Source organism: Pteropus medius, unplaced genomic scaffold (genome assembly GCF_902729225.1).
Source record: "Pteropus medius unplaced genomic scaffold, Ma_sr-lr_union100, whole genome shotgun sequence".
NCBI lineage: Eukaryota > Metazoa > Chordata > Mammalia > Chiroptera > Pteropodidae > Pteropus > Pteropus medius.
Genome location: NW_024344378.1, coordinates 6,907,323 through 6,935,221, shown reverse-complemented (window position 1 = coordinate 6,935,221; position 27,899 = coordinate 6,907,323). Strand labels below are relative to the sequence as shown.

The window sequence follows — 27,899 nt, the reverse complement described above, 5'->3', positions numbered from 1 at the left end:
CCACAATTCCACTCCTAAGTATATATCCACAATAACTAAAACACAAGTACTGAATTGAATACATGTATGTACATGTTCGTAGCAGCAGTATTCACAATAGCCGAAGGGTTGAGGCCAATCCCAAAATCCATCAATGAATGAATGGGTGAACAAATTATGGTATATCCATACAATAGAATATTATTCAGCCACAAAAAGGAACGAAGCACTGATACATGATACAACATGTATAAACCTCAAAAATACTACACTAAGTGAAAGAAGACAGATACAAGGTTGTGTATTATATGAGTCCATTGATATGAAATATCCCGAACAGGCCGATCCTTGGGGACAGAAAGCAGACCAATGTTTGTTGGGGCTGGGAGAGCAGAAATGGAGAATAACTGCTTATTGGTACAGAGTTTCTTTTTGGAGTGATGAACATGTTTTGGAACTACATGGAGATGGTGGTTGTACAACATTGCGAATGCGCTAAATGCTACTGAATTGTTTATTGTAAAATGCTTAATTTTACATTATATGAATTTCAACTCAACCAAAATCTTATATGAATGAGTCGGTAGGAGTAAAACATACTGACAAACATTTTATACTCAGCTACCAAGTAGTTTTCAAAATTTAATTAATAAATTCTGTGATTCTTAGCTAACCTTACAAAATCAATATGGCAGAAAACAGTTTTAGTCAAAGTGTGGGATGCGTTTTAATGATGGTAGGTAAGATAGACAAGGCTTTCAATAACATTGCCTCACTTTTAGTGAGGAATTTTGTTGCTTTTAGGAGATTTTAGTCACCTTTCAATCCTTGTGAATACATCAGTGAGAGATTCTCAGTTTTGTGCTAGAATGTTTGCTGTTATTATGTTCAACATCTCCAACAGACACGAACCTCTTTTTTCAATAAAGAGAGCAGACTTCAGGCTCAGAGCCCTCTGTGGGCAATGCTGGGTAAGTGGTTTTAATATCGTTGTTTAATTTGCAGCGTGTTCATTTTTACTTTTATCTTCCATTTATGTTACATGGCACCTGTTTTCCACTTTAGTGATTTGCATTATGCTTTAGATAGTGATGCAAAATTTCCTCTTTAAATTGATTTAAGTAGAACTGTGAGTCAACTTAAAGAAAAACACTAGGTAAATAATAATATAAATGGTATGAGGATTTGGGGTGGGAGGAATAGAACTCACGGGCACATTGGCCAAAGAAACACACTCTATGTGAGATGGAGAGTGTGAGGACCTGAGTTTCTCAACACTCAACTCATGCAGCCCATCACTAAGCCCTTCTATGCTCTACTTCCTGCCTACCTCATGATGCTTTTATGGCAAGTGTTTTACACACGAAAATTATATTATTAAATTATTCGTGTTGGGTATTGTCTGTATCGCAGGGGCTGCATTTCCCAGAGTCCCTTGACACGCAGTTCTGATAAAGTGTAGGTTCTGCCAATGAGATACTCATGGGGTTTGGACAGCATAAGGAGCATATCATTCTTTCTCCAGTAGCAGCGGCTGACCCAAGGGTTTGCAGTGAAGCTGGACTCCAAAGAGATCCCCTGACAGTCACAAGCTTCCAAGCTGCAAGGCACCTGTGATATTGGCAATGATTTCCTGCCATTTCTTGCCATTTCCAATGGTGGATGCAGCAGCTTCCTGACATCAGGTCCACAGCTGATGTGGAATAACCTGAAACTGGGTGGTGGTTCCCTCTCAGCCTTCACCCATCTTCGCCTTCTGAAGACTGTGCATATCTGCTTCCCCATGTTAAGTATCTTTCTGCTGGTAATACCCGAGTAGTTCCTCTTTTCCTCCCTGATCCCCGAGGTATTATTAGTTTTATTGGATTTATAAAAAGCTTGCATGTAATAATAATATGAGTTAATGCAATTGAGTATTTACTACTAGTCATTGGGCTAAGCATTTTACATGCATAATCTCACTTAGTTCTCTTAAGAATCCTATGAGGTAGTTTCTATTACTATCCTCATTTTGCAGAGGAGGAAACTGAGGCAAATGGTTATCCAGGTCTCAGGTGGCAAGCAGTGGAGTCGGAATTTGAACTCGGGCTGTCTGAATCCAGAGTGTTGTGTGACTCTGCATTATATTGCCCTTCCCCCACCCAAAAATGTTTACTTCAGGTCTCCAATAAAGTCTACTTCCGATGTGAAACCAGAAGTGTTTTGGAATTCAGAAGTTCTGATTTTTGGAAGGGAGATGCAGCGCATATACTGCATGTTACTGGTGGGGTAGTGTACATGGGATCTAGGACAGGACCTTGTGATCAAACACACTTACAGTTCTGCAACAGGAAGAGTGTTTACATCAAATAAGATAAGGGCCAGAAAGAGCCAAAGGAAAGTTCAGCTGCTCCCAAGTGCATTTAGGTGCTGAACTTAGAAAAAAGACTAAACTAGGTTTTCTGAGCTTTGTGGATTTCAGAATGGCAGATTAGGAATTATGAACCTGTGATTTTCATGAAGTATTAGCAAATAGAAAAGGGAAGCTGAATGGATTTTTAAAATATTTTTTCATCTGTTGTCTTATTTTAATTCAGACTTTAGTCTGGCTACTTGTGACCACTCCTTTCCTTTTATAGCCAAAGCATGTGGGCAAGGACTCATTTCTTATCTGTTTAAGTTGAATGTAATTGCAAGTATATTTACTTTGTAGACACCAAAAGGTTAAGGTCATTGTGTTATTTCACAATGCCCAGCATATCACCCCCACCTCAAAGGAAAGAACCAGAAAAAATCAGCAACTTAGTGGTGAAAAACATGCCCTGAAATATGTTAGGGTCTGTTATAATTTATCTTGTTCTTCTTTAACTTGACCTGCTCATACAGCATTTCTGTTAATCTTGATAGTTATTTCAGATTTTAGCTAAAATATAGCTAACTATAGCTTCAGTATTTTAGTTTTAATCAACTTATCCCAGTTATGTGTAGGTGGGTAACAAACAACCCTAATCTCAGTGATTTAAAACAATTTATTATTGTTCTGATGGTTCCAGGGATTGACTGGGCTCGCCTGATCCATCCTCATTTGGGGTTTCTCATGGGGTCACACGGTAGGGGCTCAAGGCATCTGAAGGCTTCCCTGTGCTGATTATTCAAGATGGCTCACCCACATGGCTAGCAGCTGATGCTGGCTGTTGCCTGGGGGTTCAGCAAAGTTTCATTCTGACCAACTATATATGGCCTCTATATGTGGCTTGGCTTCTTTCGCCACGGTGACTCAGTTCTGGGAGGGTTAGTGTTCCAGAGACCCAGGTGGAAGCTGCAGGACTTCTTATGATCTAGCCTTAGAAATCACTTAGCATCACTTCCACCCAATTCTTTTGATTGAAAGTGAGTCACAGGACCAACACAGATTCGAGAGAATGATATAAAAGAATGTGCGTATTGGAGGCATGGTTCACTGGCGGGAGAGGGGACCTCTTTGAAAACTAGCTACCGCATGACTTATATGCACAAGGGTTTAAGAGGTAATTCAAAAATCATCTACACAGAGGCAAAAATTTTATTGCCCCGCAACAGAGACAAAAATACCCTGAAATCGTACTGTTTCCCCCCCCCAATATTTTATACTTTTTAATACAACTCTGTTTGATGAGATAAACAAAATATAAATAAATGTCATGACATCTAAGATATGGCCAAATGGAGAGGTGAAGTATGGCAACCGTAAGTTGAGCAGGCAGAAGACATTCTCTAAAGCTATAAAAAATAAGGAGACACTTTTCAAATGATAAGGCATCATTATAGGTTTCTGGCAAACCATGATACCAATTGTGGTATGTAATTAGGGGCAGAGTGGCTTGTGAACAAAAAAGCAAAGCAGATAATGAGAGGCAGCCTTTGTAGTTGAAAACCAGTTGTTCCTGCTTTTTTACTTTTTGAGTCACAGACCCTTTTGAGTCTATGAAAAAGTTAGAAAATTTTCCTCCAAAATGGATGTTTGTATACTTTTGTTCCTTCCTTCATTTTTTCCTATCTTCCTTCCTCCTAACCTTTTTCTTCATTCCTTCTACAATTACTTATAGAGAACTGATTCTGTATCAGATACTGATCTGGACCAAGGGATAAACTAGGGAAGAAGACAGGTAACTAGTATGCCAACAAATAAACAACAAGACAACCTCAGGTAGTTATAAGTAACAAACTGTATACTACATCTTGCATAGGATTTTATGGGGTTCACATTCTTTCAAAAGACTCATCTTCCTCTGCAATCAATAACTTCTCTCTTAAACCAAAGAGTAACGTTTTAATATGAGCAGTGTGGATGTGGCTGTTTGTTATCCATTGCTTTCTTGCTCATGTTGAGTATACAGATATTGACTTTTTTTTTTTTTTAACCATGAAGAACAGTTATGTGTAGTGTCATTGGAACTGACTTTCCTAACTGATGGAAGAGCATTGGTTCCTTATGAAATTTCAGAAAGTTTGCTGCTAGTGAGGATGAAAATGTACCCTGAAAGGCTTTCCACAGCTTTATTTTTTTAAAAAAATTCTCTCCCTTAGGAAACTATCTGCTTACTCTCTTAAAAAAATTAAATGTATCAAATAGCCATGGATTCACATTTTGAAGTCTCAATTTACAGACTACTCTAAAGACCTACCCTTTCGTCCATATCTGAAGATGAGAGTGAAGGTTGGATGGTTTGCGTTGGAGAATTTTTTTCTCTATGTCCTCTGTTCTTATGTTCTCACCACAAATTGTACTTCTAGCTTTAGTTATTATGGCATCCTGTGGGGCATTTAAACATATACTTTTACTTTTGGCAACCTTTTAAGTTATATTCATTAGCATAACCTATAACTTTTGCAAAAGTGAAATGCAAATATCCGTCTATCTTATTCCATTATGATACATGAGTTGTAGTTCTAAACCTTGGATATTTGTGAAATGTTTAATTGCTAACACTAATTGTTACTCCATATATCTTTTCACTTTTGGGGGCTTTATCAAGCTGGAGTGAAAATAATTTAAATATAGTTATTTAGAGAGTTGGTACAATATGTGGGTCAGATCCACCTATTTCTACAAATTTTTAGTGGAACATAGCCACACTCATTTTTCTACACACACACACACACACACACACAATGTAGAAAATATATATAAAAATATATATACACACACATATATATATATATATATTTTTATGGCTGTTCTCATGTTTACTATCTTTCTCCTTTAAGAAAAAGTTTTCCCATTCTGATTTAGAGGAAAAATGATTCTCTATTTCCTTTAAAATTATCGACATAAATTTTAAATTTATTATATGCCATAGATAAGTGAATTTGCATGCCTACAACATGTCAAGCACTACCCTGGAGATATGTTAATAAACGAGAAAGATAAAAATCTGTATTTATAGTTTAACAATACTTCTAAGATGCTTAATGATAAAAATTATGGCAAGCCCCTGAAGTTATACCTAAGAATAAATACAGGTTTTATAGGTGACACAACTCACTGGTTACATTTTGACTTGGGGAAAAATGTGGGAATTTCTAAACTTTAATAATACTATAGCATCAGAGCGCTGTTATCAAAGTATAAAACTGAGCCAATGGTGCTCATAATTAAGTCCAAAATAAAGTTTAAAAAAATTACGGAAAAACGTATCTGAAATTTCCACATCATTTTGCCAAATAAGCCTGTGACCATGGTCATTCATCCAAATGCCCATAAACTCATTTACTAGTGACTTGAGGTTCTTGTTCATGATGCTTGCAGTGATGTCTCTTGAGTAACATCTCTTGTGTGTCTCTGTGGTTCCCAAGGTCTCCTTAAACAATGAGAGCTCAACTACAAATGTGGCAATAATTCAGTAACCATTTATTGAGGGCCTATCACGTGCAAAGCAATCTGCAGTCCAGTGAAGGCTACAAAGCTGTTTGAGTGGGGGCTTCTGCCTTTCAGAAGTTCAGAATATCTCAATCTGGGTGATTGCTAATCAGGGCATTCTATAACTTTTGAGAGAAGTGTTGGGGTATTGGAGTTTCTCGTGTCCTGCCAACTCCTGATCTGTTTTTATTCCAATTCATATATCAAACAATTTATGCCAATTTTGAATCAGGATCTTAAAAATAAACACTAGTCTTCACAAATCTGGTTTAAATGCATGAAGACCAAAGGGAAGTATAAATTTGTATTTTCTTAGAGTGTACAAATAAGGTCCTAACACTTGTGAACTATAAGGAGCCTAGAGGCCATCTAAGACACAATCTTACTCAAACACAGTTCTTAAAGTTTAAATCTTTAAGATGTGACCCTCCCTCCAACCCTCCTCTCCCATGCTGCACACAGCACTCAGTTTCTTGGTGTCCGTTTTCACCGGCTGGAAAAGCAAGATAATAACAACCATGCAGAGTTGCCAGCTTTAGTAACTCTAGTTCCTGGAATCAAAGACAGGAAGCTTTTTAGTTACTTGCACACCCTAACTTTTCTAGCTTCTGTTGAATAAATCATTTAACTGTCAGCTAATTACAGTGTTGGAAAGTTTACATCATTCATCTTTTTATGGCACTTCTTAATAGAAGTCTCTGGAGATTAAAACTCTTGACAATTTCCATGATGTAAAAAAGGAAAGCTGACCTAGAGAAAGATGGGACAAAAGACGAACATTCGAGAATTTTTAAGCAGCGATGGGATCTTTTACACAGTAGCCTACATAAAGTTGATCAAGTTCCTGAAAAATGACAGAAAAATGAATTTTGTCAGAAGGTTTTCCATTTTACTGAACGGATGATTATTTTGCTCTAACGACTGAGCACTCGCTTGTTTCAGGCACTGTTAATATGCCACTTTATGGATGAAGAAACTGAGGCGCAGAGAAAATTAAAGAGCCCGTCAGAAGTCTGACAGCTGGTACGTTGAGCCACAAATGAAACACGAGGCAACCTGGCCGCAGAAACCATGCTCTTGGCCACCGCTCTGCTGCCCTCACCCCTGGTCCCAGCCATCTCTTGACCCGTCCACCCGACGCCAGCTTAGGTCTGTCGTTTTCGCGCAGAGCCTCCAGGGTCTCCAGCCTGCCCCAGCCCCTCCCTCCCCCGCTCTGCGTGCGGGGATCAGGGCGTCGTTCCTTGCGGAGGATGCGGGAAACGGCGCCCGCACCCCGCAGCCCGGACGCGCGCCCCCGCGGGCGGCGGGAACGCGGGAGCGGCGCGCACGTGCCGCTGGGAACGGGCGCCCGGGCCGCGCCAAGATGGCGGCGGCCGGGGCCGCAGCGGCGGCGCTTGGCGGTGGCCCGTGAGGCGGGCGGGGCCGGCGGCGCGGAGGCGGGGTCCCGGGCGAGCCGCCTGGGAGGCGGGGGGCCGTTTCCATAGCAGCGGCAGGAGGTGTCGCTCTGGGGAACTTCCTGGTTCCCGGGCTCGGCTTCGCCGGGATCCTCTTGAAAGGGAAACAATGGGGCGGAGGGCACTGCGGTAGCCGCCGCCGCGCCGGGACCTGCTCGGCCGCCGGGACGCCCCGCTCCGCCTGCTTCCACAGCGTCTGCCGACAGCACCGTCCGGAGGTAACTTCGTTTCCTCCTCTCCCACCGCCAGTGGCCCGCCCGCGGCGGCGTCTCCCGGGTTTCCTCCCGGGCAGGGACTGACTTGGCCCCGGGGAGCCGGACGCCGCCATTCCCGGACCCGCGGGAGGTGGACGGAGCCGCGGCTGCCGCCTCAGCCCCCGCGGGGGGCAGGCTCCGGGCTCGCGTGTGCGGCCGTCCGTGTCGCCCCCTCTGGAACCTTGATTGTGCGGTTCTGCGGGTGTGATTGGCAGCTTGGCGGGTGCCGGGTGGGGGGCGCCGGGGTGTTCGGGGAGGGTCTGAGGGGACGGCGCGGGGGACCTGATGGCGGGTGACCGGGGCTCGTGGAAGGGGCCGAGGTCGACCAGGTCCTGGGGGAGGGGAGACCCGCTGCCTCCCCCTCCCCCGGGAGCAAGTTTCGGTCCCCGGGAGACGTGTCTCCCTTGCAAGTTTCACTTGCGTCCTCCAGAGCCCAAGTGGGCAGGACTGAGGCAAACTTCGTGCTTTTAAATTACTGCTTTGGTGCGGCGGAACTTTGTTTCGACCAGGCGAGGGGAGGATGGGGCGAATGAGGGATTCGGAGCGCCTGGGAATCTGTGCGTCTTTGCGAAGTTTGCAGAATAGTTTGGAGCTAACAGCCGTGTGATGGTGCAGCGTATCTAACGTGTGAGAATGGTTCCTGGCAGGTATTTTAATGCCAGAGAATGTGAGAAGTCTACGATTCCACGGGTGGACATTTCTATAAATTGAAGATTAAACTCTCCTCCTCCCCACCCCCATTTTAATCCACAAATGCTTTGTAGTCAGTAGACTTTAACGTGACTTAAATGAGTCCCTTATGGGACTGAGAAAGATTTTTGAATTGGAGCAGTACCCGGTCATTGGAAGTAATGTGACACAAGTGGGAAAAAAAGGTGGGGACACAATCTTAAATATTTTGCTTGCTGGAAGAAAGCGATTTCAATCCTATGTTAATTCATTGATAAAGAGAATTAAGTCTTGGGATAGATATTTAATGTTCTGTAGCTCAGAAAAGTTAGACAGAACTTTAGCGATCACACTGGCCAACTCCCTCATATATTGAATCTCTGGGAAGTTCTGTTAGAAGGAAGTCAGGGTACTTTTTTCTTTCGTGAATTCATCTTAGTAAGAACTAACCTAGCCAGCATCAAATGAACCGTGGTTTATTTGCTTTTGTGTCTCACTCTATCAGAACCTAAAATTAAGAAAAAGATATTTCCTAGTTTGCTGTTCTTTTATGATAAAGTTTGTAAACATAGTCTAGTTTATTACTTAAAATGAATGTTGAGCCTACGTTGTGTCAAAGTGAAAATGAAAAAAATTATACTAATAAAAGTAGAAATTAATTTTTAAAGAAAACCATAGTCATAATTGCAAGTATGGGTATACAGAATTAACAGAGAAGATAATATTTTGCTGATTGTGTATTTGAAAAATTAATGAGTTGTCACCAAGTCATTCGAAGAAGCATCATCATCATTTGCCAAACATGAAGAATTTGGGCCCTGAGTCTTGGTATTGGTGCCTACTTACTGTTTTTAGCTAGACTGTCAGTCTTTCTTGTACTTGTTTTTGGTAAAAATAGCCCATTCCAGTTTTAAAAGTGTTTTGACATGAAATAGCTCCTCGTGAGGACAACTGCCATTGGTTAAACAAGCCACTAAGTAGAAGTGATGGCTTTGACACCATCTGTTAATGGACTGGTCATCCTTAGCTTTATTGGGAACCAAGGCAACTGGCTGACATACTGATGGAATCTGAGCCTCCAGTGCCAGGGAGAGGTTGTGCTGGTCAGTCTTTGCCACTTTGTGCTCATCTATCTCAAGTTACTGTTACATTTTGTAGCCAGTGAAAAATGGGCAGAAAAGCTAGTAAGTTCAAGCTAGTGGCAAATTGAAAACAAACAAAATTCCTTCGGTTACAAAGTGCTGGAAATTCAGAGGCGATTTGAAGTTGGCAAAAGACTTAGCAACAATACTAAAACTTTGGGAATAGCTACTTCAAGTAATGAGATAAGCGATTATATTTTGTGCTTCATGTTTGCAATTTCACTTTAACCATTTTTGTTTTGTTTTAGGGTAGTGGTATTGTTGTCAGCAATACTGAGACCATTTATTACCAGAAAGTTATAGTTTGTCTTTTTAGTGTGATTTTGGGAAGGTATATTGCATTCTTAGATGTTTTACTTGTATTTGAAGACTCATTTTTTTTTCCTTTAAAAAGTGCATCAATTTTTGCAGTGGAAGTCAATAATACAAAGATAATATTAATTTGAAAGCATTCTGACTTCTAGCATACTTCACGATAGTACATGGAATTATTAGAGCCACAGACACTTGGATTCCCAACTAGTCTGTGACATTTTCACGCTCAATCACTTCATGCAAATAGCTTACATTATTAAAGCTTCTTTCTTTGTAGAATTGGGAATCATGAATTTAAGTTTTGTTTATTCAACAAATATATCTTGAGTGCTTTCTTTGTACCACAGGACCTTGTGTTAGGTACCTGTTTTCAACAATGGGGAGCATAAGTCCTTTGAAATAAAGTACAGGGAGCTCTGAAACCTTTAACTAGAGAACCTATCTTGGTTTGGAGATGGCAGGGTAAGTTTCCCTAAGCAAGCGATTTGTAAGACCTGAAGGATGAAGAGGGGATAGTAGAGGAAAAGAGGAGGTGGGTGGGACACTTTGAGGATGAGAAAAGAGCATGTATACATGCCCCGAAGGCTAGATGAGAATGCGTGTGTATATTAGTGCCTTAAATGACACAAAAGTGACCACAGTTAGTTGCACCGTACTCTAATCACCGGAATGAATTGACTCAGTCTTGTTCTATGGAAAGGAAGTCTGTCTAGTTGACTCTAACTAGGCTAGACTTGGAAATGACTCTCTGCACACTTGATGTCTGCTGCCGTAACTCTGGCACTATTACTTGTTAGTTTCCATATCTATCTGGGATTAAATCTGGGATTAAATGTTAAATAAAGAATTCTTTGATTTCTTTACAGAGATACTGTATGATATCAGAATAGTATTTTGACTTAATTTTAATTGCATTTTCCCTTGGAAGAGCTTAGAGACTACCTTATTTAAACTATCTGCTCACAAAATGGTAGTACCAGTCTACCCTATAATAAAGAAAATATTTAGTAAGTAAGTGGCAGGTAGCTTCATTTGCTTCTAGCAAGAGTGACTAGAGTTTCATGTCTTGTTTGCTTAAGTGCTTTTGGCTCTAAAGAGATTATTGAATTATTCTCTATTAGAAGTACTAGTGCAGAAAGTGATAATTATATGCTGCAATTTTCTTTCACTGAATTCTCAAGTAAATTAAAAAATATTAGAGTAATGTTTTTCATGAAATAAGTAAAAGTTATTATTTTAAACTTCTTAATGTATTAATTTCAGTTAGTAATGTTATATAGATCAGTAATGACAAATTAATATTTTATTATGGAATTAATGCAGTATTTATAAGCCAGTTGGCTCTGGGCTTTTTGTTCCTGTTTCTTTTTGTTTGGTTTTTGGACATTTTAATGCTCATTAGCATATCTGTGGTAAGATAAGATAAGATGAAATAAGATTTTGAAAAGTCAGTCACAGTGGAAAAAATTTAATAGGTGAGGAAATTGAAATTTATAAAGGTTAGGTGGGTGTGTGGGGGGCTAGATATTTCTGTGTATTTTGCCAATGACTATTACAAAAATTAATTTGCATACAATAACTATTGACATTAATGTTTAAAAAATTTTTTAAATCTATTTCTCATTTGTTCTATGCTCTTTTTTTTTCTTTTAGCTTTGTTTTTGATTGATTAAAAAATTTATTCCATTTCCTCCTTTTTTATTAGTTTGAGATTATATATTCTTTTACTGTTCCTTTAGTGGTTGCCTAAGAAATTCTAACATGTATTCTCAACTTATCTAAGTGTAATATTAATTGGACTTTCCCTTAAGGCAAAATCTTTAAAACATTAAAGTCATTTGCCTTCCTTTACCTATATCATTGTTATCATGTTTTTAAATGTGTGTGTGTATTTTTTTAATGCTAAAAGTATTTTTCCATTGTTTTATGCTGTTATTCAATTAGACTTACTACATTTTTTTTCTCTCATTCCTTCTTGCATTACTGACCTTCTGTTTGAGATAATTTTCTTCTGCTTGAAGATTATCCTTTGGTATTTTCTTTAAAGTGGATCTAGTATTGACAAATTTTAAAACTTTTTCTTGGTGTGAGAATGTTTTCATTTCACCTACTTTCTTGAAAAGTACATTTTGCTAGGTGTAGAATTGGGGATTGGAGGTACATACATACATACGTACATACATACATATATATACATAGTTATATATGAGTTTTTGGAGAAGAGGTTATTCTATAATATTTGGCTTTGTTTCTTTTGAGAAGTCTGCTGCAGTTTATTGCTTGTTTTTGGTAATTTGTCAGGCTATTTTAAAGATTTTCTTTTTTTTCTTTTGATTTCAGATGATTTTCTCTTTCTCCTTTTCTTGTTTGAGGTATATCCCTTTTGATGCTCTGACTTGATGTATTTCATCAGTTTTGTACAGTTCTCAGCCATTATCTTTTCAAATATTGCTTTTTCTCCATTCTCTTGCTTAATCTTTCTGGGATGTCAATTAGACACAATATTGGATCTCTATGTATCTCACCTATCTTCTGTATTTTCTATTCTTTTGTTTCTTTTTTGTTCCGGATATTTTCTTTTGGCCTATATTCCACTTTACTAAATCCATCCTCATCTCTGTCTAATCTGCTCTTAAATGTATTCTCTGGGTTCTTAATTCTGGTTATTGTATTATTCATTCTAAAGTTTCAATTCAATTCTATTTAAGATCTGCTATGTCATTTTACAGTTTCTAATTCTCTATCAAAATTTTTAAGCTTTGCACATATCTCTTTGGACAGAGTAAGCATGATAAGGCTATCCCAGAGTCCTACAGGTTTTTTCTGTGGTCTGTTATTTCTCTAGGAGTCTTATCTCCATGTGTGCCTGCTTATCTTTGATTGTGTACTGTTCATTGTATTTGAAAAAGTATCTCTAGAGGTAGTTATAGATTTAGGTAAGAATTTTTCTATCACTTTTGCCAGGCACTTAGGATCACCCTTCATCCAAATCGAGATTTTTTTGGAGAGTCTATGCAAGGGCTGATTTAGTTTACTTCTAGGTTATCCCTTCTTCTGGGATTCCAAAGACCTCAGAAAGCTCCCTTGGTGGATCTTGTACTCTGATATTTTGTCTTCCTGGCTTGCAAGGCTGGCTAAGAGCAGTTTAGCCTCTCAGGCACCTCTTTTGATTATGCAGACATTTCCAGGAGTAAAGAAGCCCCAGGGCACCATGCTCCCCATTCTGAATTCCTATTACTTTCTGGACTGTGGCTGGTAATTTCTTGTTATCTTGTTAGCTCTTTGTTACATCCCCACTCCCTTTAAAATTAAGGTATATATACATGTAAGTAATAACATGCACTATTCTTAAATGTATACCTTGAAGAATTTTTATAAATATAATTAAGTATATAATCGTACCCAGTACAATATATATGACATTTTTGTCACCCTAGAAGGCTCTGTCACACTCCTTCCTAATCAGTACCGCCTCCTCCCCTGCCTCAGGTAACTCAGTTTTCTAACACCACAGATTAGTTTTATATTTTCTAGTTTTTTAACAAAATGATATCATCCAGTCTGTACTCTCATGTCTGGCTGCATTCAACATTGTATTGTATCAGTGAGATTTAACTATGTTGTTACATGTAGCAGTAGTGTTTCTTTTTCACTGCCTCATATTTGTTCCAGTGACACCTAAGAAATTGCCCCAAACCTCAGTGACTTCAATGGCACAACATTTATTTTCCTTACAAATCTGTAGTTTGGCAATGCTTGTCTCTGCTTCATTTGGTTTCAAGCAGGGCTGCTTGAAGGCTGGGCCTAGTATTGTTTGAAGCTTTGCTTACATGTCTGGTGGTTGATGACAGAATACCTACATGTGGCCTGAGCATGCTCATTATATGGTGGCTGGATTGCAAGGACAAGCGTCCCACTTACATGTGGTGAGGAGGGGTGGGGTGGAGAGCACGTGAACCAGACAGACACTGTATTACTTCTTATGACTTGGCCCTGAAGCTTCTGTAATATTACTTCTACTGAAGTCTGTTTTGTGAGGAGGCAGTTATGAGTCTGCCTGGGTTTAAAGAGATGAGAAATGGATTCTGTCTCCTGTTAGACGTGAGATTCTGGAAGACCATGTAGGACCAGAAATAATGCCATGACCATTGGAAAATACAAGCTACCACCGTAGTAGGCTAGTACTATATGAATATATTATGATTTATTTATCTGTTCTGCTCTTAATAGACATTTGGATTGTTTCCAGTTTTTGGCTTGTATAATAAAGCTGCTATGAACATTCTTATATGTGTATTTTGTTGGACATATGCACTCTCCACTTCTGGATACATCCATAGGAATAAAATTATTGAAGAATATATATGTGAGCTTTAGTAGTTACTGTCAGTTTTCCAAAGTGGTTGTACCAATTTATACCCTTTGATATTTTTAATAATTTAATAATTTTAATACATACTTAATATATATTTTTTATCTAGCTTTTTATTGTCTTCAAGAAGGTTGATCAGTAATACCTGGTCTAGATTTGGTAGAAATGCAGGTCTCCTGTCTTGTCTTTTATGTAACTTCTCATGTGTTTGTGTTTTATTTTCCCAGCTAGATGCTTAGTTATTAGAACAGGGACTAGGTAGAAGAGTCTGACTGTGAAGTAATAGACTAATTTTTAAAGCAGCATTTTAGAGTATGTATTCAGATTAGTGCTAAGGGTAGTTACCATTAACAGAGTATCTCTTAATTGCTGAAGAGAAATTTTTGTTTTTATTTTTATTTATTTTTATTTTTATTTATTTATTTATTATTTTTTTAGGCAAGGCAACCCTTGGTTGACCTCACAGATTGCAAGGACCTTGTCAGCTTACAATCCCTTATTTTTTATTTTTCACGCCTACAGCACCTGGGCTTCCAAGTGGTCTCCCATCCAAGTACTTACCAGGCCCAACCCTGCTTAGCTTCCGAGATCAGATGGGATCAGGCTTGTTCAGGGTGGCATGGCCATAGACTAGAAATTTTTGTTTTCAGAAATTGCTTTTGGGGGATATTGATATCATTATAGCACATTGATATCAGTTTATATAAAATTTTGTTTCCATTCAACATGTTATTATCAGTTTTGATTCTAAGCTCATTCATCAGACTTGCTTAGGTAAATATTTTTCTATTACAAAAAGTTTTTCTCCATAGTTGATGATTTGCTGTCACTGAGGATTATTGCCAAAAGAATGTCATCTAGGTTCTCCACTCAAACTTAGGGTTACCTTTGATTACTTGACTGTTAATCATCACTTTGACTTTTTTTCCAAGTGTCATTTGAATCTGGTCCACTTTTTTAAAAAAAGATAACCAAAATTTTAGACTAGTTTTAGTTCATACCTGGTTTACTGCAGTAATTTAATTGATAGGTCCTTCTTGTGCTAAAGATGTTAGAATTTTTCTTAGTTACCCATTGAATTAAAATTAGTTTTTAGGTCATAAATCTTACAATGCTAGAGAGAGAACTTTATTTTATATAATAAGATCAAAAAGTGGATCATTACTAATACATATGTCAAATATATAAGATATGTAATTTACCAAAGCATTTATTTCCCAAGACAATCTTGAATGGTAGGTAGTTTGGAAATTTTAACTCTTGTTTTACAGATGAAGAAGCTGAGGCTCAGAGAAGCAAAGTGACTTGATCTCGATTCCTAGAGCTGGTTGATGGCAGAGCTGCATCTTTTGTATCTAGGACTTCCTATATGTTGAGTGATTTTCTTACAAAGTACACAGTCTGCTATCAGCTTCCTGAATTATAATTTTATTGACATCCTATATGAATTTTCCTCTCTTCAACTGTTTATGGGCCAAATTTTTTGGCCCATAAATTTCCTCTTTTTTATTTAATACATGTTCTTTGCGTGAGGTGAAACTCTTCTTGACTCCTGTCTCACTTCAGTTTCCCTCAGTATTTTTGTACCGAATATTTCTGTTAGCGCAAGTTGGCTGGGGCCAGGTTTGTCTTGATTATTGTATCTCAAGCCCCTTGAGAAATTTTTATATTATTGTGTGGCCGAATTAGTATTTAGCGAATGGATGGACAGATATGTTCTTGTGTTTAGAATCTAACTAGATATAAATTCCATGAAGATGGGCCTGGAATCAGGTCTGCTTTTCTTTATATTCCTCCTGGTGTCTGCCGTAGTGCTTATTACTTTGGCCGGCACCCTGGGATTTTTAACACCTTTTAAATGATGCCAGGTTCTTTAAAATCAGAGATATTGCTGTCTTCATTTTAGCTTTTACCAGTAGAGTTCTGGTATTATGTACAGTTCTGACAGGATGTATGATGAGCATTAGGCAAATATAACATGGAAACCAATTATAAGCCACTTTTGAAAGGCTATGCCTCTCTGTAACTGAGATGAATAAGAAGCCTTGGAGAGGACATTTGTTTTCCTAAATTCTTAGAAGTTGACGTGTTGACCCGTGTAAAGCTACTAGAATTTGATAAGTCCTTCTGGAAACCTAACTTAAATTCTACCTGTAGAAGAGGAAGTTAGACCTCATTCTTATCTAATGCTTCATTAACATAACATGTGTAAACAAACTGAGGAAACCAAAGGATTTCTCATTTTGCCTATTTCTTCTCTGATCTTATTAGCAGGAAGTACTTTGTTGATTTGTGAAAAGGATAAACAAACCTCCTTTTACTCTAGCAATGATAGATTTGCTTTACTTCTCTAGAGCCGGGAAAATACTTAAAGCTGTAGGAGTTTAGCGTTGTGTATCAGGGGTATAAATTGCAGGGGGTATCAAGAGCATTTTTTTTATAGAAAGCCCAAGAATTGTGAAAGTACAGTAGTGAGACCTTTCATGTCAATGAATAATGACTTTGATATTAACTAAAGTTATTTCTTTATCTGGAAAGAGAATACATTACCTAGGAATCTTCCCTGACATGTGTATTTGAACTAGTGAACTGTGAACTTGAATTAAGAAAGGAAGGCACCAGAATCACTATGATGTGAGTTCCCTAGGGAAAGAGTTTTTGTTTTATTCATGGCTGTGTCTGCAGAGCCTAGAACACTGAATGGCTCATAATAGCCTCTTAGTACATATTGAATGAATAATAAATTAGTATATAATCATTTAAGTATTGGTTTGTAAGCCTTTGAGGAAATAAACTTAAATTGTTTGAGGCATCATTTCTGATTACTTTTTGCTGATTATAAGATGGTCTCATAAAGCATATTGTAGGGCATTAATTTGTCAAATTTCTTTGAGACATTTTAAAATAATGCATGATCGTTTGTTACATGTAAATTAACTACAATTCATTTAGTCAGTCCCTTATTATTGGACATTTAAGTTGTTTATAATTTTTTGCTGTTACAAATAATGCTTCAATGAAGAAAATTTTCTTAAGTGTTTTCTTGGGATAGCACTTCAACAAATAGCAATTTAGTAAAACAAGATTTAGGAATTTCTACCAGAAAATGAATTTGGATTACAAAACTGTGAAGGTGAGATCAGAAACTTCAGCGATCAGTTAACTGAGATCAGACAGCACAAATGATACAACTCTTTGGGTAGGCCAGCTCTTCCTACCTGCGGATAATGTGTAATCATCAGTCTTTTCACAGTAAAGTTCTCTTGCGATTTGTAGTGGAACTGGCTATCACTTGTATTTGTCTTTTACTTTTAAAGAATAAATGGGTCACTACAACTGTTTCTTCTTCTTAATAATGGCTTAAAGATTATAAATGCATTTCATTCCTTTATACATGTAGTTACATATATTGTGTTACTTTTATTTATAATCAATTCATTTCTGAATTTTGTTGGAAAAGTTTTTCTTTTTCATATTATAAAATATTGCACTTACATACGACTATGTGTAGTACATGTTACATAAGGTCTAATATAATGATGTCCATACTATCCCTTCCCTTCAGCTTAAGTGACAGACCATTACTGATACCTCTTGGATCACATCTCCTTCCTACTGCTCTACCATCTTACTTCTGTCCTGAGGAAATTGGCAGCCTCAACTCTGGGGTCTAGTATTCTCTTGCTTTTCTGTATAGTTGTATTACATATATGTCTTAATTTTATGTATTTTGGAACTTTCTATAAATGGTAATTATATGTGTGTGTGTGTAAAGGTGGTGGTGTGTGTGTGTGTGTGTGTGTGTATGTATATATGTACATATATATTCACAAACTTAGTAAAGTATTTTAGTAAAATTAAAACTTACAAATTTAATTTGTGTTTAAAGTTAATATTTTTTACCCGCTGTTAGTCATCTTTTGCTGTAATAATGCTGTGTAACAAACCACTGCTAAATTTTAGTGGTGTACCATGATGAACATTTAATTCCAGCTCACAAGTTTGGCAGTCTGCTGGGTAGGCTGGGGTTGGCTGGGTTTGGCTATAAACTGTGTGTTGGATTTAGTTATATGCCGGTATCTACTCATTCTGAGACCAGCAACTAGCTACCTAGGGTTCAGTAGAGGAGAGCAAGTGAACACAAACTTAGTGCTCTTAATTAAAGCCACCAATTAGAACTGGTACAGTGTCAGTTTACCCACATTCCAAAATGTCATATGACCAGGCCCCAAAGTCCTTAAGGTGGGGAGTATACTTCACCCCCAAGAAAGCCATGGCAATGTCAGTGAGTGAAGGGAGACATATGAACAAAAGATAGTTTTGCCACATCTTCCTTCTGAATAACAGCATAAGAAACTTGGAATATTTCCATTCTTAGAATACATGCTGTTTTGTTTGGTGTTTTGTTTTTTTGTGTGTGTGTGTGACTCCTAATTTACAAATTATACCTCTAATATTTATTTGAATTTATTCATATTTACAGTTTTCTTTTCTCACCATTCTTTTCTGTATTTTAGACTATCTTTTTGTTGTAATTTTCCATCTTTGTAGACTATAGTTTTAGACACATCTTTAGTGAAAATCTGTTTACAGTGTATTCCTCCAGTTTGTTTCTGAAATTTTCTTTATTTTATTCTTTTTCTTAGAAAAATAGCTAAGTTGGGTACTTAATTATAGCTTAACAGTTATTTTAGAACTTTGAAGATACTATTCTAGTGTCTTCTGGCTTCCATTGCTGCAGTCGATAAATCAGCTGTCAAGTCTAATTGTTCCTTTGTAAGCATTCTGTCTTTTGTTTCTGGTTGCTTTTAAGAACTCTTCATCATTAATGTTTTGCAGTTTCACTATGATATCATTAGGTGTGAATTTCCTTTTTATTTATACTTCTTGGAATTTGCTGAACTAGAATCTGTACATTAATATCTTTCATCAATTCAGGAAAATTCTCAGCTTTTTTTTTGTTTGCATATTGTTTCTCCCTCATGTATTTGTTATAAAATTAATTAAACATACATATTAGATATTTAAATCTATTTTTAATGTCTCTTAATTTTCCTTTATATTTTTTATCTGTCTTTGTTGCATTCTGGGTAATTTCAGATATATCATCTAGTTTGTTAATTCTCTTTTTAGTAGTATCTAGCTTGTTGAAATTGTCCATTGGAGTTCAATTTTAGTTATTCTGTTTTTCGTTTGACTCTTTCAAGTCTGTTGTCTTCTTTTTGTTCACATTTTCCATTTCATGTTATATTTTGAAACATTTACTGTCCTCTTTTTTAAAAAATTGTGGTTTATCTACTTATTTTTATTGAATCTTGCTTATTATATACATTGTTTTAAATTTTGAGCTCATTTTTATTGTAATTTAGTTTGTGGAAATTCTGAGACTTGAGTTAAGATTGCTTTCTACCAGAGGGAATTTGCAGTTGAGTACACTGTCAAGCCAGGACCACTTAGTTTCTAGGTTTGAGATTTTCACAACATGCAAGTAGTTTGCATTTGATCTTGAAGCCTGTGTGAAGGTTGGTTTGGTTATAGATTCCCAGGGAATACTCCCTTTCCCCTCTCAAAACACAAAGAAAACTGGACTCAGAGGAGAATTTTCCTTACAGTCTCCATTTGAGGTATTGTTTCCCCCACAGTTTATTCTTTTTATTGAAGATCTCATCTTTCAGGTGCCGGGCTTTATGTGCTTATCTGTAGTCTGACTTCCCATTCATAGTGTGAAGCTTTGGCTTTGCCCCTTCCACGACTCTTAACATTGAAAGTTCTTCAACATTCTCTAGTAGCATTTTCTGTAATGATGGGAATATTATTTGTCTGTGCTAATACAGCAGCCGGTAGCCACATTTGAAATGTGGCTAATGCGACAGAGCCACTTAATTTTAAATTTTACCCGATATTAGTTAATTTAAATTTAAATAGCGATATGTGGCTCATGGCTACTGTATTGGACTGGGCAGCTTGGTTATGGGAGATTGTCAGATGTCTCTAGGGCAGTTGCTGGCATCATTGCCTACTTACCCACTTTGTGCTTCTGTTCATTTTGATTCGTCTCTTAAAGATTTCTCTTAGTTTCTTGTGAGCTTTGCTCTTCATTTAAAAGGAAAATTTTTGTATTTTATCAGGCATTTTTAGATGTTACATAGCAAGAGGGTTCACAAGCCATTTGGACACAAGAATCTCAGAAACAAAAATCCCTGACAGCTTTAGTTTTAGTTGGAGAAGTACTTATCTTGAATGACAAAAACTGGAAAGTTCATAGCAGAGTGCTGGCAATTCTTCAAATGGAAATTGACCAAGAAGTTAAGAATTATGAGAAAGAATTAATTAATTACTTTGTCTTTCTTATTCGACAAAGAATTTAAGGATGCTAAAAAATAAAAATATTAATAAAAATGTCTAGATTCTTTGTAATAAATTTCTGTTACTTTAGGATTCTTATATTCTTTTGGAATCATAGGTTAATTTGATTATTTAAAAATATTTTGTATTTTTTATTATGTTAAAATATATGTGAGTTTTACTGTCTTAACCATTTTTAAGTGTACCATTCAGAGGCATTAATTGCATTCACATTGATGTTCACCATCATCTTCCATCTTCAGAACTTTTTTCATCTTCCCAAACTGAAGCTCTGTACCCATTAATCACTAACTCCCTATTCCCCCAGCCCCTGGTACCCACCATTCTATTATCTGTCCTTATGAATTTGACTTCTTCAGGTTCTGCATATAAGTGGAATCATAGGGTATTTGTTCTATTATGACTGGCTTATTTCACTTAGCATCGTGTCTTTAAGATTAAATTTGATTTTTTAAAATTATAATTTGTGGTGAGAGTAAGAAAATGGGGATCACATTAGCTGTTAGTGGAGATTGGGGTTCTTTGTATATTTTTTTCCATAACAGTTATTGTACAATGAAATAAGTTAGTGTTCATTTGGTCGCCTGAAAAAATATTGTTAGAAACAGTAGAATTTATGCATCTGCGGTTATATGTTGGTAGTATATATTATGGTTTATAATTCTATTTAAGTTTTAAAATAATTGAAATTGGGTCTGCTGAACTAGTTCTAGAATACATTATCTGGTGTTATAAAAACCAGAAATTCTTTTAGATACTTCTATAGACTTTAATTACCTAAAAGTGGCAGAAGTTATTTTTAGACCATGTTTACTGCCTGTAATAACGAAAAAGATACGGTAGCGCTGTATTTTTTTTAACTAGATCCGGAGTTCCCTGTCAGCTTGGGTTATCCTGAGGCCTGCTGTAACCTTACCATTCGTACATATCAATTTTTGTCACTTGAGAGAACCCATAGTAGAGTTAGAATAAGAATATGAGAATGAGAATAAGCAGCAATGGCTCAAGTTTGTGGAAAATAAGTTTAAAGGCTAGATTTTGCAGAAATACCCCTATATACCATTTATGTGCAATTGTGGAGTTAAGACAAATTACTTTTCCCTCTTGGATGACGTGAAAAACAGCAAGTCAGATTTTTCTTCTTTCTTCCTTGTTTGTCCAGTGGGAGGGAATAGCATTTAGGGGCACAGAAAAGGAATGTGAAAATTTTATCTTCCGTGCCACCGAACTGCCTAATTGCTTGAGTTGGTAGAGAATTGGTAGACAGCCAACTTTGAAAGTAGATGGGAAGATCTACATGTCAAAGCTGTGACTGGCATAAAGAATCTTGAAAAGTGACTTGAGTTGTAAGAAATTTAAAAATACGGTTTCTAAGAATTACTCCATGACATTTTACATTAATTCAACTCATGCATTGTTGCATATTCGCAAAGTACATTTACCTCCTTCCCGGTGTTTTTGAGGTTACTGTTTTTAATGCTGAGAAAACTCTTGATATCTTAGGAACTCTTACCCTTGAATAAATATTTATTTGGCAATTTACAGTTATGGCAAGAGGGGTGCTTAGTACAAGTACTTTGATCTTGCCTCTTAGGAATTTTAAATTTAAGATAAAAAACTTTAATTTAAACATGAACAAAGAGAAAAGTCCCTGGGCAAAGAGATGAGACTATACAAGTGTAAGTGAACGAACTCCTGGGTCGTCTGTGAACGTTTACTCCGCTCTGCATGTCTGTGACCTGGGATTGCCGCCCCATGCCATCGTTCGGCACACTGAGGAGCCAGCATGTGCAGCCTCATAGTTCCCTGGGAGGGCCTACGAATCTAATAGACTCAGGGACGCACCGTTCAGAAAGTGTATTTATAGAGAGAAACCTTCATCATGTATTAAAAACTAACATGCAGATCACATGTTGTTTTAAATATTTCCATATCTGGAAATGAAAATCAGTTCATGGTATCTACTGCATAGATAAAGAAGAAAGCATGTGGGATGGGGATCGGGTGATTATGTGGCAGCACTATGATTATATGCCACTGCTAATTACAGTATATGAGCCATGCTGCGCATACAGAGTTTTCAGTTTGCAAATGTATATTTCTCACGTATATTACATGACATGAGTAAAGTATATATAGATGGGGCAATCATTATTTCTTTGAAAAAATTCACCCGAACTTTAATGTTTCAGAGGTGGGGATGCTAAGTATTATGCTCTTTTCTTAACTAATTTAGAAAATAAAGTAACTATCACTTCTGGTGATTGCAAAAAGTAGCTTATCAGTTTATGAAGGAATATACACATAAGGTAACACAAATGTAAATTTTGTAGTGAATCTGATTTTAACTGTGGAATTTTATGTATTAGATGTGGAGAGGTATTTATACATCAATGGTTATAGTTAAATGTAGCATTAGTATTTATGCCTTATTTAAAAATATTAATCAAGAGAAAAAGATTTATAATGCAAATCTTAGTAAATGGTTAAGTTTGTATTTGTAGTAGTACAGGGTAATGCTTTATGCTACACTAAGGTGAAAAGAACCGAATACAATATTTTATATGTTGTATTTATAAACTATATTTTAAAAATACTTAACAAAAAATTCCTGGAAAGGAAACATGCCCTAAATGATTGCATAGATGTAGTGGCATTGTATTGTGAGAGATTTTTTCTTCTACTTTACTGTTGTTTCCAATTTTTTTAAAACAATGGAACCACATTACTTTTATAGTGTGGAGATTGCCCATTAGAGAAAGTCTATAGCAATAACTTTGGTGATCCTCATTTGATGGTGTATATAAATCACTTATCTGCAATCAACATTAATTTAGCAGGTGTGATATGCTGTATTTACCATGAGTAGTGTGCTTTCTTTCTATGACTTATTTATTTGAGAATGGGGGGGCAGGGAAAATAAGTTTTTAGTAACTGAAGACAAAGGATACCTTAATAAATGTCTGTGTGGTAATTACTTTATACATTTTGTTTACTTTTGAGGTAACTTCTTACAGAAAAAGGAAAATGGAATCATGAGATTCTTACGATTGGTCATTTTTTAGGAAACTTAATTTCAAATGCCTTTAGAAAACATGATTTTTTTTCTCTTTGTTTTCTGGCTAGGACATGTATTCCTCTGAGAAACCTTGGACAGCAGATTTTGGTTTAATATCTGATTGGGACAGCATACAGAGACCTTTCCAGTCATGAGTAAGTGTCCTTCGTTTCATCTCAGTGTTCTCAGGAGCATTTGCAGTGCTGTGCTTAAAAAATGAAATTGTTACTGGACAATTTGGAATTGTGTCACTTTATCAGAGATTGGATAATCTGGTTCATTACAGTTCTGTGTACTTGTCTCTGTTTAAACAAGGAGATACTTTCTGAATTTTGATTGATTCTCAGAAGTTAGATGTGGTGAGACAATCTGTGTCATTAGCTTCCTGGCTCATTTATAGTTCTGTTATCTAAAATTTTCTATTGACTAGCCATTGGAAAATGACTCTTTAGAAATATGGAGAGGGAAAATTGCAGTTGACTATAATTGGCAGAGGTTTTATTGTATGAAATTTGATCATTGTATAAATGAGTTAACATGTTTTATCAAAAAAAAAAAAGAAAAAAAGATTCTGGATGGAACAAGGAACCAAGTTTAGCCTATAGACTTAGCAAATTTGATACAAATTTTATCTTCTCAGTTGTATGTGTAATATTTTCTGTCATTTCTATCCACTTCTGCTTATGAACAGAATTGGATTTTACTATTTTTGTTCGATTTACTTTCAGAGTGAGGGAAGAGTTAAGATTTTACTCTCATAATCCTATGTTAGCTTTGATGTACTTTAAAAAAAGTACCGCATTTTTGATTATGAAAACTTTGGGATGGAGTGAGCATTTCCTTATTGGAATATAGTATCAGAGAGTTTAAAATTTTTCACATATTATTCATATCGATTATATTTACTTTAATATGAACAGGGTAAGCTTTCTTATCGACAATTTAAATAATTAGACATTTAATAAATGAAAAGGAAGTTGTTATTTTGAAATCTTTGAGTGCTTTCTACTAAAAATAATATTGCAAGAAGTGGTCTTTGATTTTTGAGACTTTTCAGTGGTGTACTTTAATAAAGGATGGTTGCTGGATGAGTTCAAATCTAGATTAAGAAGGAAGCAGCTTTTATTATTCCAGCTCCATTCATGTTATACTGTGAGAATATTTGTGGGAATGCTTATCTAATGTGAAGTGCCAACTCTAGTAAAGGTGGTAATAAGTTCCTGAAAACTAAGAGAAAATTGTCAAAATTTTTTAACTTAGAAATGCTTACGTTTTTGAAAGTGAACTAGATTTTGTTCTACTTTATAATCTTAGTGTTCTGTTAGCATCACTGCTACAAATGGCGAGTTCTTTGAGTACAGGTACCATGTGTCTTTCCTTTTTGAATCTCAGTGTTGAACAAAGTCTTGTATACAGCTGCCCCGAAGAACATAGAGCCGTGCGGGGACGAAAGCAGAGGGTCAATGGCTTGTTAGGCAACCAATAAGAAGTAGCTGAACCTTTACAACTTTTTACTTGTAAATTGCATTGGCTTTATTTTATTTGCAAGATTTTTAATTTTTCTTTTTTTATATCCACTAGTTCTTTTCTCATTCCTGCTTGTTTTTATTTAAAAAAATTTCTGGCTCTTTTGTTATTCCTTTATCTCATTCTGGATCTTTTACGTGTTTATTTTAAAGTTTTTTTTCAGATCACTTGATTATTTTGTTATTTTGTCTACAGTGAATTTATTGTCAGTGTTTTCATCATGTTCTGTACTTTTGTAGGCACATTCTGATGGGAATTTTTTTCTTTCTCAAGTTTCTTACACCCTCTCGCACTCTCTCTGTCTCTGTCTTTGCTGTGATTTTCCCTGCTGGTCTAGCAGATTTGCAGTTATGTCTTGTCTGGCTTTGGAGTTCCCAGGTCAGAATCAGGTCTTGTGTTAGTGGGTCCGAGCCCCTCCCCGACGATGGCCGGGGATATCACAGATTCCGTCACTGAGAGCTGACTTTAGGTCTGCATCTTCCTAAGCTGTAACCTCAGTGCAGGTAGCATAGAGTTTTTTCAGTCTAGTTTCATAATCAAGGTGGAGTGCCTTCCCTGTCTCTGGTTTTAACCAGAGCCTGGCTACCAACTCTGCTTTACAGGGAACCCTTTATTTACAGTTATACCGTAGGATCAACTTCCTGCTGTCTTTTCCTGCTTTGGGGCCCAGAGCCCCACAGATGTCCTGGCTTTAGCTTGGCTCATACTTTGTGTTCCTGTTAGATTTCCAATCCATAGAGATGTTTAACATGTTTTGGGGCATATATTTTGAAAGTTCTCTGTTTGTTATAAAGATGGGGGAGCCACAAAGAATGAACATTGCCACTGGGGTTTAACCACTGGTGTTACAAAAAAGTCCAGAGTCCTTACTTCACACTTAAAATTTTTTAAAAGATCAGTTTCTGCTTCGTTCCCTAGCTCCTAGCATTCCTGCCTGTCACCCTCGCACCATTTCACTGGCAGATGAGCCCCTATGCTGCCTCTCCATAGCACTCTGCTCACCTGCTTCTGCTGCCTATCATACTATATTAAAATTGCCTGCCTATTTGTTCTTATCTGTGAGAACAGCAAAGACTTTTATTCCTGGTATTCACACTGTTCCTGGCACTTAATGGTGTTCAATAAATAGTTTATAGATTTGGATGTTCCTAAGTATATAGTAGCTATTCCATGTATTATTTTCTGGTGAAATTTGAGCAATTCTAGTAAAAAGAGAGAAAGACAGAGGGCAGCAGGGAGAGAAAGGGAGGGAGGGAAGGAGAGAGAGGGGAGAGAGAGAGAGAGAGGTGTTGTGTTGTGTGTGTGGAGTGTGGCATAGGACGCAGCATTCCAAGTAGGTGGAGTTGGTGTGAGAGAGACATGAAAGTTTGACTACGCGTGGGTGTCACCAAGCAGTTGAGCGTTCTGGAGTACAGAGATGGGGAAGGGAGAATCTGAGAGATACAGCTGGAGAAGATGAAATCAGGGTCCAGGCCATACACATTCCAGGGAGTTTGGACTTTATGCTGTAGGGCTTAAGGAATTATTAAAGGAATTAAAGGATTACTGTTAGGGAAGCCACTTAAGATTTCATTCTGGAAAAATTATTCTGACAAATAGACATTTTTGTTAGATATAAATTAAAAAGATTGGTTATAGGCAGTATTTGTCTTTTATAGCTTTGTTCTTAGTTTTCGGTTCTTTTCAGGTTTCCTTCGAAATATACTTTCTTTTTTTTTCTTTTCTTTTTTGCCAATTTGATGATTTCGCCCAGAGATGGAAATCATTCTTGACAAGTAGACCATGTAACCATAGATTAGGGAATGTTGTGGTTACATTATGCTGCAGTTTCTAGAGTGTGGGAACTGAGTATATCAGAGTTCCTTTTTTTGAAAAAAATATTGGAGAAGCATGATATATCTTAAAAAATAGGAACATAAGTCATTCAAGTCTAGATAGAATTTTCAAACCTAGATTTGGGTGATACTGATGAGTAACTGAAAGTTTTTCAGTATTTCCCTAGAGATTAGAAAAAAAGTATGATAGTTATACAGATGGGAGGGTTTATATGTGCAGGATTTCCTAGCCCTTCCCATGTCATGAACTGCATAGGACATGGTTGTAATTTTATAACATGTGGGTAAACTGTTGGAAATGTTTGGAGGCGACTGGCTCTGACACCTCAGGCCAGGGTGCCACTTGTGCCCGACTGCCCTGAAAGCCAAGGAGATCAGTTTCTCTACGCCCTGATGCACTGGTTGGGATGCCCCAAATATATAAGGCCTAGATAATTTGTTAAATGCTTTAAGGTGTTTTTTAACTCCTTGTCTAGATCTTTATAAACTCTGAGGAGGAATATTTGTCTTGTGGAAAATGTATTATATGATGCTACTATGACATTGCGTATTTCATTGTGGATTGTTAACTTTATTACAGTCTACAAAAAGCATATTGATTTTCATTACTTAAATTGTTCTTGTGTTCGTATTTGCATATTTTGCAGTGTTTAACATTTATTAGATTTGTTCAAAATTCTGTTTTATGAGACAATGCCAAAGATGAAATAAAGTTGTTATACTTAAACTGTGGCTGTAATTTGAAATTGATCTCTTAGATCTTTATACAACAAGAATAGTTCATGTAGTGCCAAAGAATTTCTAGATGATTATTTTGATGGAATATGTTAAAGAAAAAAAAAAGCCAAAAATAGCACCAACAAAGAAAAGTGATTATTTAGGGTACTACGTAGTTTTCTATTCCCAAGTTTTAAGTTAAAAAATATAAAGTGTATCTGCTCTATTTAACAATTTTAATCTTTACTTCTGTATTTTATTTCATGTTCTTCAGGAAAGTTTTGTTCTTTAACTAATTACATGTCATGTTTTTTTTTTTTTTCCTAAGAGAGT

General features: G+C 36.7%; 1 protein-coding gene and 1 non-coding gene across 3 annotated transcripts in view; one reads left to right on the top strand and one right to left on the bottom strand.

The window, feature by feature from the left end:
* Nucleotides 1-7,342: 7,342 nt before the first annotated feature.
* USP6NL (USP6 N-terminal like) overlaps nt 7,343-27,899 on the top strand; it is a 139,599-nt gene continuing 119,042 nt past the window's right edge. The window contains exons 1-2 of one of the 2 annotated variants that reach the window (XM_039871062.1): nt 7,343-7,529; nt 23,556-23,642. Coding sequence is in view for 1 of the 2 variants with exons in the window: in XM_039871063.1 (XP_039726997.1) it covers nt 23,639-23,642 (4 nt within the window). In the remaining variant the exon portion in view is untranslated. The remainder of the gene's footprint in view (nt 7,530-23,555; nt 23,643-27,899) is intronic. The other variant, XM_039871063.1, reaches the window with a different exon arrangement.
* LOC120610085 (5S ribosomal RNA) lies at nt 14,577-14,694 on the bottom strand. Its single transcript, XR_005654870.1, has one exon. It is a non-coding gene; the product is annotated as a 5S ribosomal RNA (ribosomal RNA).